At 37.0% G+C, this 13,991-nt stretch overlaps 1 protein-coding gene across 3 annotated transcripts in view; it reads right to left on the bottom strand.

Annotated features, from left to right (window-relative positions):
- The window catches only part of MED13 (mediator complex subunit 13), a 246,604-nt gene that overhangs the window by 9,538 nt on the left and 223,075 nt on the right, over positions 1-13,991 (bottom strand). For all 3 annotated transcript variants that reach the window (XM_079905383.1, XM_079905384.1, XM_079905382.1), the window contains 7 exons: positions 13,156-13,618; positions 11,738-11,957; positions 10,895-11,086; positions 10,110-10,333; positions 7,952-8,094; positions 1,885-2,043; positions 1,581-1,766 (listed from right to left, as the gene is read on the bottom strand). In XM_079905383.1, the coding sequence (XP_079761509.1) occupies positions 1,581-1,766; positions 1,885-2,043; positions 7,952-8,094; positions 10,110-10,333; positions 10,895-11,086; positions 11,738-11,957; positions 13,156-13,618 (1,587 nt within the window). The remainder of the gene's footprint in view (positions 1-1,580; positions 1,767-1,884; positions 2,044-7,951; positions 8,095-10,109; positions 10,334-10,894; positions 11,087-11,737; positions 11,958-13,155; positions 13,619-13,991) is intronic.

Here is a 13,991-nt window from a genome sequence, read left to right as displayed (position 1 = left end):
GGGGCCATGAGAAAGAGATGTAGGTGGTCTCTAGAAGCTGGCAAAGGCAAGCAAACAGATTCTCCCTTACGGCCTCTAGAAAGAACCAACCCTGCAGACACCTTGACTTTATAGCCCAGTAAGACTGAGTTTGGGACTTCTGACTTCCAGAACTGTAAGACAGTGTGTGTTGTTTTAAGCCACGAACTATCTGGTAATTTGTTACAAATAGCAATAGGAAACTAATACAAATGCTGGAAATGAAAACATATTTAAAATGAGACCATTCCCGACTAATTCCTAAATTCTTTACTATTAAAATATTCAAGTTACTGTATAACACACTAAAAGAGGAGAATAATTAATACCCATACTTGTGATTTTAGAGAGATGCCATTTTCTAAGGTAACCACTCAGAGCAACAATGGAATATCACTTATTTTCTCTTCTTCTAAAATGCGATCAATAGGTTCATCTAGAAAACTTACAAATTACTATATTATTCTGGCAAATCAAAACACAAAAGAATATAAAATGACCTGCAAAGTTCATGTACAGGTAACTCAACAGCACATACATAAACCTGTACATTGGGACTTCCCTGGTGGCGCAGTGGTTGGGAATCCACCTGCCAGTGCAGGGGACACTGGTTCGAGCCCTGGTCTGGGAGGATCCCACATGCCATGGAGTGACTGGGCCCATGAGCCACAGCTACTGAGCCTGCGCGTCTGGAGCCTGTGCTCTGCAACAGGAGAGGCTGTGATAGTGAGAGGCCCATGCACCGGGATGAAGAGTGACCCCACTTGCCACAACTAGGGAAAGCCCTTGCACAGAAACGAAGACCCAACACAGCAAAAATTAATTAATTAATTAATAAACTCCTACCCCCGACATCATCTTAAAAAAAAAAAAACCTGTACAAATATTTTATGATCCATGTTGACTTTTAAAATAAGTAAACATTTATGGGATAATTCATAGCACTAGTTCTGATATCAATAAGGTAGAAGAATGGCTGTTTCCTGTTGCACTTCAACAAATTACCACAAACTCGCTGACGTGAAACAACATACATTATTCTCTTACAGTTCTGGGGGCGAGAAGTCCAAAATCAGTTTTATTGGGTTGAAATCAAAGTGTTAGTCATTAGGCCAAAATGAAGGTACTGGCAGGGCTATGTTCTCCCTTGAGGCTCCAGGGGAAAATCAGTTTCCGTGTCTTTTCCAGCATCTAGATCCATCTTCAAGGTCAGCGGCATAGTCATTTCTCTCTGACTTTGCTTTCCTCTGTTTCCACCACATGCCCTTCTCCTCTTTTGTGTACAGTCAAATTTCTATCTCCCTCTTATAAGAATCTGTAAGATTGCATTTTGGGCCCACCTGCATAAGCCAGGGTAATCTCTCCATCTCAGGATCCTTAATTTAATCAGATCTGCAAGTCTTTTTTTTAGGTGGGGGAGAGGGAATATAAGGTAACATTCACAGGTTTCAGGAACATTCACAGGACACAGATGTTTTGGGAGGTATTATCCACCCTATAATCAGCCACAATCATCTAGATTTATTTTATATTTGCAAACCTGTACAGAACAATCCACCTACCATTGTTGGGATTGAAAGCTAAGTCCAAATTTTCAGTGGTATAAGTAGCTGAAGCTACTTGCACAGAAGCAGAAGTAGGAAACACAAGTATATGAGTACATGATGTATCCTGTGGGGTGTTAAGCTGAGACGTCTGCATGTTTAGAGTGGTGCTTCTTCCAAATACAGAACCAGTTGACACAGAATCTGGAAAGAAAATGAAAGGTATTTTTTTCTTTTAATAAATGAAAAATCGATTTTACAAAATACGTAGAAACTTAAGTGCATAAAGAATTAAATCTGATATAAACTAAAGATAGCTAACCTGGCATAATAACAAAAGAGCCTTGGGGTTCCATTGCTACCAAGCAAGCACTGAGAATGCTGGGAGAGTCTGCAGCAGATATACCACACATTCTACACATGTCTTTCAGCCTTTTACTTAGGGACTGCAAGTTTCGACGACTCAGCAAACAGCTCCAATCTGTGGGTATCAACAGTAAAAAAAAAAAAAAGAAAATATCTAAAGTAACAGCATTGTTAACACTGTATAGAACAAAAAGTTAAAACCTAATGGTTTTAAAATTAATGTATTCTTCAAGAGTCATCATTAAGTCAAAAAACTCTTATTGCTGACTTTACTCAACATCCTTTATCCCAACTTTAATGTACATTAATATCAATTAGGACCTGCTGAACACAGGATGAGTTGCACACTAAACAGAAAGGGGGAAAAAATGGAAGATGACAAGAATAGTAGTAATAACACTGATATAAAGTTCCAATATGTCCTTTTAAAATCTGAGTTAAGCCATTTGTGGACTGGACATATGTGGTTACTCTTTAAAAACACAACAAAAAACTAGATTTTTATAACCTTTGCATTTTATTCAGTACCTATTCCGAGATATGGTCAGAATAGTATATGAATTAACATAAAACAGAAATTAACCATTCTCCTGCAAAGTATGGCTTACAAACAGCAGAAGCAAGAAGAACTACAATCCTGCAGCCTGTGGATCAAAAACCACATTCACGGAAAGACAGACAAGATGAAAAGGCAGAGGGCTATGTACCAGATGAAGGAACAAGATAAAACCCCAGAAAAACAACTAAATGAAGTGGAGATAGGCAGCCTTCCAGAAACAGAATTCAGAATAATGATAGTGAAGATGATCCAGGACCTCAGAAAAAGAATGGGGGCAAAGATCACGAAGATGCAAGAAATGTTTCACAAAGACCTAGAAGAATTAAAAGAACAAACAAACAGAGAAGAACAATAAAATAAATGAAATGAAAACTGCACTAGAAGGAATCAATAGCAGAATAACGGAGGCAGAAGAATGGATAAGTGACCTGGAAGACAGAATGGTGGACTTCACTGCTGCAGAACAGAATAAAGAAAAGAGAATGAAAAGAAATGAAGACAGCCTAAGAGACCTCTGGGACAACATTAAATGCACCAACATTCGCTTTATAAGGGTCCCAGAAGGAGAAGAGAGAAAGGACCCGAGAAAATATCTGAAGACATTATAGTGGAAAACTTCCCTAACACGGGAAAGGAAATAGTCCAGGAAGCACAGCGAGTCCCATACAGGATAAACCCAAGGAGAAACACGCCAAGACATACAGTAATCAAACTGGCAAAAATTAAAGGCAAAGAAAAATTATTGAAAGCAGCAAGGGAAAAACGACAAACAACATACCAGGGAACTCCCACAAGGTTAACCGCTGATTTCTTAGCAGAAACTCTACAAGCCAGAAGGGAGTGGCATGATATACTTAAAGTGATGAAAGGGAAGAACCTATAACCAAGATCACTTTACCCGGCAAGGATCTCATTCAGATTCGATGGAGAAATCAAAAGCTTTACAGGCAAGCAAAAACTAAGAGAATTCAGCACCACCAAGCCAGCTCTACAACAAATGCTAAAGGAACTTAAGTGGGAAACACAAGAGAAGAAAAGGACCTAAAAAAACAAACCCAAAACAATTAAGAAAATGGTCATGGGAACATACATATCGATAATTAACTTAAACGTGAATGCATTAAATGCTCCAACCAAAAGACACAGGCTTGATGAATGAATACAAAAACAAGACCCATATATATGCTGCCTACAAGAGACCCACTTCAGACCTAGGGACACATACAGACTGAAAGTGAGGGGATGGAAAAAGATATTCCACGCAAATGGAAATCAAAAGAAAGCTGGAGTAGCAATATTCATATCTGATAAAATAGACTTTAAAATAAAGAATGTGACAAGGAAGGACACTACATAATGATCAAGGGATCAATCCAAGAAGAAGATATAACAATTATAAATATACATGCACCCAACATAGGAGCACCTCGATACATAAGGCAACTACTAACAGCTATAAAAGAGAAAATCGACAGTAACACAATAACAGTGGGGGACTTTAACACCTCACTTACACCAATGGACAGATCATCCAAAATGAAAATAAATAAGGAAACAGAAGCTTTAAATGACACAACAGACCAGATAGATTCAATTGATATTTATAGGACATTCCATCTGAAAACAGCAGATTACACTTTCTCCTCAAGGGTGCACAGAACATTCTCCAGGATAGATCACATATTGGGTCACAAATCAAGCCTCAGTAAATTTAAGAAAATTGAAATCATAGCAAGCATCTTTTCTGACCACAATGCTATGAGATTAGAAATCAATTACAGGGACAAAAAGCCTAAAAAACACAAACACATGGAGGCTAAACAATACGTTACTAAACAACCAAGAGATCACTGAAAAAATCAAAGAGGAAATCAAAAAATACCTAGAGACAAATGACAATGAAAACACGACAATCCAAAACCTATGGGATGCAGCAAAAGCAGTTCTAAGAGGGATGTTTATGGCTATAAAGCCTACCTCAAGAAACAAGAAAAATCTCAAACAATCTAACCTTACACCTAAAGGAACTAGAGAAAAAAGAACAAACAAAACCCAAAGTTAGGGACTTCCCTGGTGGCACAGTGGTTAAGAATCCACCTGCCAATGCAGGGAAGAGAGGTTCAAGCCCTGGTCCGGGAAGATCCCACATGCCACGGAGCAACTAAGTCTGTGTGCCACAACTACTGAGCCCGTGAGCCACAACTACTGAAGCCTGCATGTCTACAGCCCATGCTATGTAACATGAGAAGCCACTGCAATGAGAAGCCCTTGCACCACCACAAAGAGTAGCCCCTGCTCACTGCAACTAGAGAAAGCCCGTGCACAGCAATGAAGACCCAGTGCAGCCAAAAATAAATACATTTATTTTAAAAAAAACAAAAAAACCCAAAGTTAGCAGAGGGAAGAAATCATAAAGATCAGAGCAGAAATAAATGAAATAGAAACAAAGAAAACAATAGTAAAGATTAATAAAACTAAAAGCTGGTTCTTTGAGAAGATAAACAAAATTGATAAACCATTAGCCAGACTCATCAAGAAAAAGAGCGAAAGGACTCAAATCAATAAAATTAGAAATGAAAAAGGAGAAGCTACAACAGACACCGCAGAAATACAAAACATCCTAAGAGACTACTACAAGCAACTCTATGCCAATAAAATGGACAACCGGGAAGAAATGACAACTTCTTAGAAAGATATAACTTCCCAAGACTGAACCAGGAAGAAATAGAAAATATGAACAGAACAATCACAAGTAATGAAACTGTGATTAAAAATCTTCCAACAAACAAAGTCCAGGACCAGATGACTTCACAGGTGAAGTCTATCAAACATTTAGAGAAGAGTTAACACCCAACCTTCTCAAACTCTTCCAAAAAATTGCAGAGGAAGTAACACTCCCAAACTCATTCTATGAGGCAACCATCACCCTGATACCAACAGCAGACAAAAATACTACAAAATAAGAAAATTATAGACCAATAACACTGATGAATACAGATGCAAAAATCCTCAACAAAATACTAGCAAACAGAATCTAACAACACATTAAAAGGATCATACACCATGATCAAGTGGGATTTATCTCAGGGATGCAAGGATTCTTCAATATATGCAAATCAATGTGATACACCATATTAACAAACTGAAGAATAAAAACCATATGATCATCTCAATAGATGCAGAAAAAGCTTTTGACAAAATTCAACACTCATTTATGATAAAAACTCTCCAGAAGGTGGGCATAGAGGGAATCTACCTCAACATAATAAAGGCCATATATGACAAACCCACAGCAAACATCATTCTCAATGGTGAAAAACTGAAAGCATTTCCTCTAAGATCAGGAACAAGACAAGGATTGTCCACTCTCATCACTATTATTCAACATAGTTTTGGAAGTCCTAGCCATGGCAATCAGAGAAGAAAAAGAAATAAAAGGAATACAAATTGGAAAAGAAGAAGTAAAGCTGTCACTCTTTGCAGATGACATTATATTATACACAGAGAATCCTAAAAATGCCACCAGAAAACTACTAGAGCTAATCAATGAATTTGGTAAAGTTGCAGGATACAAAATTAATGCACAGAAATCTCTTGCATTCCTATACACTAATGATGAAAAATCTGAAAAGAGAAATTAAGGAAACAGTCCCATTTACCATTGCAACAAAAAGAATAAAATACTTAGGAATAAACCTACCTAGGGAGACAAAAGACCTGTATGCAGAAAACTATAAGACACTGATGAAAGAAATTAAAGATGATACCAAGAGATGGAGAGATATACCATGTTCTTGGATTAGAAGAATCAATATTGTGAAAATTACTATACTACCCAAAGCAATCTACAGATTCAGTGCAATCCCTATCAAATTACCAATGGCATTTTTTACAGAACTAGAACAAAAAAATCTTAAAATCTGTATGGAGACACAAAAGACCCCGAATAGCCAAAGCAGTCTTGAGGGAAAAAAACGGAGCTGGAGGAATCAGACTCCCTGACTTCAGACTATACTACAAAGCTACAGTAATCAAGATAATACGGTACTGGCACAAAAACAGAAATACAGAACAATGGAACAGGATAGAAAGCCCAGAGATAAAGCCATGCACCTATGGTCAACTAATCTATGACAAAGGAGGCAAGGATATACAGTGGAGAAAAGACAACCAAAGACAACCTGTTCAATAGTGGTGCTGGGAAAACTGGACAGCTACATGTAAAAGAATGAAATTAGAACACTCCCTAACACCATACACAAACTCAAAATGGATTAGAGACCTAGATGTAAGACTGGACACTATAAAACTCTTAGAGGACAACATAGGAAGAACACTCTTTGACATAAGTCACAGCAAGATCTTTTTTGTTCCACCTCCTAGAGTAATGGAAATAAAAACAAAAATAAACAAATGGGACCTAATGAAACTTCAAAGCTTTTGCACAGCAAAGGAAACCATAAACAAGACGAAAAGACAAGCCTCGGAATGGGAGAAAATATTTGCAAATGAATCAATGGACAAAGGATTAATCTCCAAAATATATAAACAGCTCATGCAGCTCAATATTAAAGAAACAAACAACACAATCCAAAAATGGGCAGAAGACCTACATAGACATTTCTCCAAAGACATACAGATGGCCAAGAAGCACATGAAAAGGTGCTCAACATCACTAATTATTAGAGAAATGTAAATCAAAATCACAATGAGGTATCACCTCACACCAGTTAGAATAGGCATCATCAGAAAATCTACAAACAACAAATGCTGGAGAGGGCATGGAGAAAAGGGAACCCTCTTGCACTGTTGGTGGGAATGTAAATTGATACAGCCACTATGGAGAACAGTACGGAGGTTCCTTAAAAATCTAAAAATAGAATTAACGTATGACCCAGCAATCCCACTACTGGGCATATACCCAGAGAAAACCATAATTCAAAGACACATGCACCCCAATGTTCACTGCAGCACTATTTACAATAGCCAGGTCATGGAAGCAACCTAAATGTCCATCAACAGATGAAAGGATAAAGAAGATGTGGTACATATATATAATGGAATATTACTCAGCCATAAAAAGGAATGAAATTGGGTCATTTGGTGAGACATGGGTGGATCTAGAGACTGTCATACAAAGTGAAGTAAGTCAGAAAGAGAAAAACAAATATCGTATATTAACACATGTATGTGAAACCTAGAAAAATGGTACAGATGAACCGGTTTGCAGGGCAGAAGTTGAGACACAGATGTAGAAAACAAACGTATGGACACCAAGGGGGGAAAGCTGCGGTGGGGGGTGGGGTGGGGATGGTGGTGTGATGAATTGGGCGATTGGGATTGACATGTATACACTGATGTGTATAAAATTGATGTCTAATAAGAACCTGCTGTATAAAAAAATAAAATAAAATTCAAAAAAACACAGAAATTTAAGTATTAAATAATAAAAGCACAATTTTACCTTTTAATTCTCCATGACCAATCCTTCCTAGACGGCCAATTACAACTCTCCATGGCAATGAACTCATCTGTACAAGTCCTAAGCACCACTCCCAAAGTTTCTGTAGACCAAATCTTCTGGCAGATCCTTTTTTCCGACGAGCCCTGTTGTATGGAATAGAGTCATAAATATTTCTAAAATTCCTATGATGACATTTCGAAAGAGCTCAAATTTGTGAAAAACTGGTCCCTTCATTTTAATACTTGATAGTTTTTACACAAGTCCTAAGCAAGAATATATATAAAATCACAGGTTTGGCATGATAGTTTGTATTTTGTTTAATACATATTAAAATATATACTTAAAAATTGTCCAAGAACCACCAAAATTCACCAGAAACACTGCTCTATACCAGAGTATTGGCACACTTTTTCTTTAAAGGGCCAACATTTTAAGCTTTGCAGGCCATCAGGATTCTTCTGCAAGAATTCAACCTGCTGCAGCACTAAAGCAGCCATGGACAATAATTAAACAAATGAGTGTGGCCAGATTTGGCCTATGGCCTGGAGTTTGCCAACCCTTGCTTCATACTTTATTTTTTTTTTAATAAATTTATTTTTTTATTTATTTTTGGCTGTGTCGGGTCTTCGTTGCTGCGCACGGGCTTCCTTTAGTTGCGGCGAGTAGGGGCTACTCTTCATTGCGGCACTCAGGCTTCTCATTTTGGTGGCTTCTCTTGTTGCGGAGCACGGGCTCTAGGCACATGGGCCCAGTAGTTGTGGTTAGCAGGCTCAGTAGCTGTGGCGCACGGGCTTAGTTGCTCCGTGGCATGTGGAATCTTCCCAGACCAGGGCTCGAACCCATGTCCCCTACATTGGCAGGCGGAATTCTTAACCGTTGCGCCACCAGGGAAGTCCCTTGCTTCATACTTTAAATTGAAGAATATCCAACAAACCCCTCCCCACACTTCCCAGAACAAAACAATGCTGTTTTCTGCATGCACGTCCTTTATTAGGCAAGTACATAACATTAAGTGCTCTGTGGCTGAGCAACAGTAGCTACCATTTATTGAGTACTTCCTATGTACCAAGCAGTATGTCCAATCAATTTACATGTAATACCTCATTTCATCTTAACAACCCTATAAGGCAGATAAAATTATCCTCCTAATTTTACAGAGAAGCTAGCTACAGCTCAGTCGGATAAAGTAATTTTGTCGAGATCACACAGCCAATAAGTGGCAGGACTGGGATTTGAACCCAGATCTCTATGACTCTAGAGTTGGACCTCTTAACCGTCATCTCACTTCTACTTTCAGTAAAATGGCAATACACTATTTTTTTATTGGGAGGGTGGTATTATTCTTTCTCTATTCTCTTTCTCATCCTTCACAGATTAATGTTTCTATATTCAGCGCCACTATAACCAAATAATCACTAAGTTTTTTTGCACATAACCAATTTCTGAAATTAAAAGAACAGAACGTTTCGATAATAAAGAAGAAAATAAAGAACAGAACCAAATCTGAAAATTAAAGTTACTTCATGGATTTTTCAGGTTCTCTTAGGCAGTGTTCACTAGCCTTGAAATATGTTATTACAAGTGTCTATTAAGTGATAATTCAATGAGGCTCATCTTTTGTGACCTATTAGTTACAGTCTTCATGAATAACTGCTCATGATACCTAACTACTATCAAGAAGAATTCTAAAAAGAAGACCACCATTTTCAGAAGACACTCCAACATTTAAAGAGGAAAATTTTTAGTACAGAAAGTTAACTCAGTTTATTAGGGACTATATCTTAGATGGTATATGAGAAAAGTAAATGTTCTAGGATGCCTTACTAGATTTTAATTTGCAGATGGCTTTCTAGTTCCATGTTCCAAAATTTGTTAGGCTAAAATCATTACCTCAAGGTTTATTACACAGAATACAGGGGCTTTAACCTCTTTTGTCTATGTAACCGAGATAATCAAAATTATTTTTGAGTCCATTAAATTATACAATGTAAATATTCACTACAAAAGAAACGAAAAGCACCCACAATCCCAAGACTTAATATTTTAATATATATACCTTCCAAACCATTTTCTATTCATTAAAAATGAAACATAATGTGCATGTATGAATTTTTTTTCAAGGGATGATACAATGATACACTTAAGGAAATAAAAGTACCTATTTGGGACATCGATGTTAATGATACAAGTTTCTAAAAGTTCTCCATATAGATCTGTGCAAGATGCAAGAATCCATCTTTGATCATGTGATAAACAGTAGCCCACGAAAAGAACATTGTATTTCTGTCCAGCTTCTCCAAATGTTTCTCCTAGCTCTGTCTGTTTATCCTTCACTGGAGCCAGAATAAAAGGAGGTGTATAAAGTCGAATACACTCTGGTCTCTGTAAAGTAAAAAATTAAGTTACTACGGTACTATACAATCACAAAAAAATTTTTTATTGAAAATAAAGATAGGGACTTCTCTGGTCGCGCAGTGGTTAAGAATCCGCCTGCCAATGCAGGGGACATGGGTTTGAGCCCTGGTCCAGGAAGATCCCACATGCCACAGAGCAACTAAGCCCGTGAGCCACAACTACTGAGCCTGTGCTCCAGAGCCTGTGAGCCGCAACTACTGAGCCTGCATGCCACAACTACTGAAGCCCATGGGCCTAGAGCCCGTAAGCTGCAACAAGAGGAGCCACCGCAATGAGAAGCCCACGCACTGCAACGAAGAGTAGCCCCTACTCGCCGCAACTAGGGAAAGCCCATGCGCAGCAACGAAGACCCAACACAGCCAAAAATAAATAAATTAATTAAAAAATAAAAATAAAAGAAAGATATAGTATATCTACCCATTATAAGATAACTGGAAAATGAGAGCTAATCAGAGACTTGCACTTAGTTTTGCATAAAATCATAAAATGTAGTCCTTCAATAACTCTGGTAATGGAAAACATACTTACATCAGGACTTTTAAGAGCAGTTTCCATGGCTAAACCTGGACCAAAACCAGTCAATGTTTTCACATTGGTTGATGTTGGAAGTGGTCTCCGACACTGGGTAAAGGCCGAAAAAGCCAGGGATTTTAAATGCTGGGTATAGATTTGTCTATCTTCATGCTTCACAGGTTGCAACAGGTACTGACAGGGAACAATCTAAGAATTACAGGCAAACATTACAAATGTTAGACTTTCCACAAGAAAATAAAAAGAACAGTGAGTCTAAAACTCTAAACATTTTATTAGAAAATTTAAACAAAACATAATTAAAATAATCTAAAGAACGATATTTTCTTATCTATTATATAGATTTTTAATGAATACTCAATTTTATTAATAAGCTATGTAAAAATCTTTAAACATTTCTACATAGCAGTTATACTGATCAATACTGCCACTGACTGCCATAGTCCTGTTGTAGCCTATAAAGAATAATTCAAATTCTCTGCATACAACTTAATATGGTTAATTTCTCTCTACTTCTAGTTTGTAACCTCTTATTTAGAACTCTAGTTTATATAAGTCCATTCTTTTCCTATTTAAGCTTATGAATTTAAAAATTAGTTTATAAAAGTAACACGGGAGAGATATTTAACATACTTAATGTGGTCTTTTTATTCTCTTACTGTTGTATCACTGCAAGTTTACCTTTTATAAACTAAGATTTCTATTATATTATTTATATAAAGTCAATATAATAGAACCTGGCCTTTAGAAAATCAATGTGGATACAGAATAGTAACTTTGAAACTTCTATCAACGTCAAGCGTTTTAAATAAATTAACTTATAACATTTATCATTCTCACCTGTACAGAAACAGTGCTCTTAACATGAGGAGGAAGAGTCTGGACCATTTCCAGAAAACATCGAAGTAACCCCAAAGTCCATACATTAGAAGAATTAGTGCTCTCATCTTTGTTTTCATATGTAAAAGGATCAATTATATAAACAACAATTGCAGGTGGATAAGTGATTGCATGTGAATCACCATCTGTGGGAATGCCCACTTTGTCCCGATCCATTGTGCTAAAATTTGAAGTAGAAATAAGACAGTTAGGGAAAAAGTTCTCCTGTACCTTCTCGGAATAGCATCAAAACAGGTTCTTAATACCCTTTTTTCTTTCTTTTTTTTTGGGGGGGGGGGGGGGGCGTGTGGTGTTGAGAGCTTCTCTAAAAATGAGGGACAGCTTTCTCTCCAAAGAGAACCAAAAAGTTCACAATTTGATGGTGTACAAAGACCCTTGGCATTAAGAGGCCTTGCATTAAAAAGAAGAAACAGAATTCTTAAAACCACAGAGCATTAGAAATGTCAGAGAGCTTAGTGCTTAAGTGATAAAACTAAGACAAAAATAAGTTAAATGAGCTGCCCAAGATCACAAGGCTGGCTAGAGGCAGAGCTAGACCAAAAAGAAACCAATTCTCCAGACTTAGTCAATGTTCTATTACATTTTTAGAATATATATATTCATTTCATACTTCATAACTTCAATGGTGATTAAGCTTCATTCTTTGATGGTGATATGATTTTTTAAAACTCCAAATCTTTTTAGATGTTCAAAATGGAAGATCTAGCTGGGTAATTAAGAGTCTGCTTTTAATCACATATAAGTATAACTTTGGGCAAAACTGCATCCAGGTAGCTGAAAGATATAACCAAGCTTAGGCTAACTTAACCTATAAATCGAAAGGGAATGCCTTCTTCATAAAGTAATAAAGAGAGCTGTCACCATCATTGTTGTTGTTATAAATAACTTAAGTGGAAGCATTTTGTAAAGAGCATAATATGCATTATATCCTATTGCTCCCACTCTACAGATAAGAAAACATGCTCAAAAACGTTAGGTAACTTTCCTAAAGTGACATAGCCAGTAAACGACAGATTCAAATTCTGGTACAACTCTTATGCCACTGAACAGGGTCATTCAATAGTGACTTCTAAATCACTGGAGTGATTTGCATAGGCAAGTCTACTTGACAGTTACGTCACAGAACAGACTCAAACATCACAGGATAGTTAGACTAAATGGTTTTTAAGGTCTTCATTCCCACCCTGAGATTCTATGATAAAGACTTTATGAAGAGTCTTCATTATAATTTTACAGATTAAATATTCGACATTATAAAAACTAAAATTTCAAGGATAAGACCAAAGGCTCTTTATGTTATTTGGACAAGAAGAAGAATATATTTATACTTCTGCAAAGGTTGGTATATTTAAATATACCTTTCAGACACATCAGGATGTGGCTGACTCGGAATCGAAGACGACTCTCCAGAAATCCCAGCTGTTTGTAGAGCTGATGGTGGTTGCCCTCCTAGCTGGCCATTCTGAACTGTACTCGCTTGCGTAGACATGGATCCCGCAACACTACTGTTCATACTGCCAAAGGGTGGAAATGAAGGTAGTTTATTTGATGACATTCCACTATTCAAGTTGGAGGATGATGAAGATGAAGCTGAGGTTGTGGTCAAAGTTGAGTTAGCTGTGGCAACTGAAGAAGATATGGCAACACCTGAAGTCATTGTCACAGTGCTGCTTGCTGTAGATGCTAGGGTGGCAGATGGAATATTAGCATTTCCAGTACTTGTCATCTGAGGTGGAGTAATCAAAGGCTGACTTGTAGGGGCAACTAAATTTGGTTGGGAAAGTAGAGAGCTGTCCAATGGCTGGGAAGCAAGGTAAGGACCTAAAGACAATAAAAACAGGATATTTAATTCTTTATTTCACTGATTGGTTCTTTATTTAATCTACTATGTGAATAATAATTTCTAGTTTATACTCTTTTGGTCATTACCCTCCCCCTAATTTGCCTGCTAACAGTGTAGCAAACACTAGCTTTCTATTTCCCCTACAAAGTGAAAAAAATTTTTAAATGGAATTGAAAAATAAACCAGTTTATACAAAATAAAGAAATGGTTTCCATGAAATATAATAAAATTCTATTTTGAAGGCATAATTAATTAAATAAAAATAACAGTATCTAGCAAATTTTCATTAAACCATTCAACAAGTTCCTAGGTCACAAGTTGAATAGTGACTATACTGGGAACTAATTAAAT

The sequence above is a fragment of the Stenella coeruleoalba genome, assembly GCF_951394435.1.
Source record: "Stenella coeruleoalba genome assembly, chromosome: 19".
Lineage (NCBI taxonomy): Eukaryota > Metazoa > Chordata > Mammalia > Artiodactyla > Delphinidae > Stenella > Stenella coeruleoalba.
Note: the sequence above shows the minus strand (reverse complement) of the source record. Positions and strands in the feature narration are given on the sequence as shown.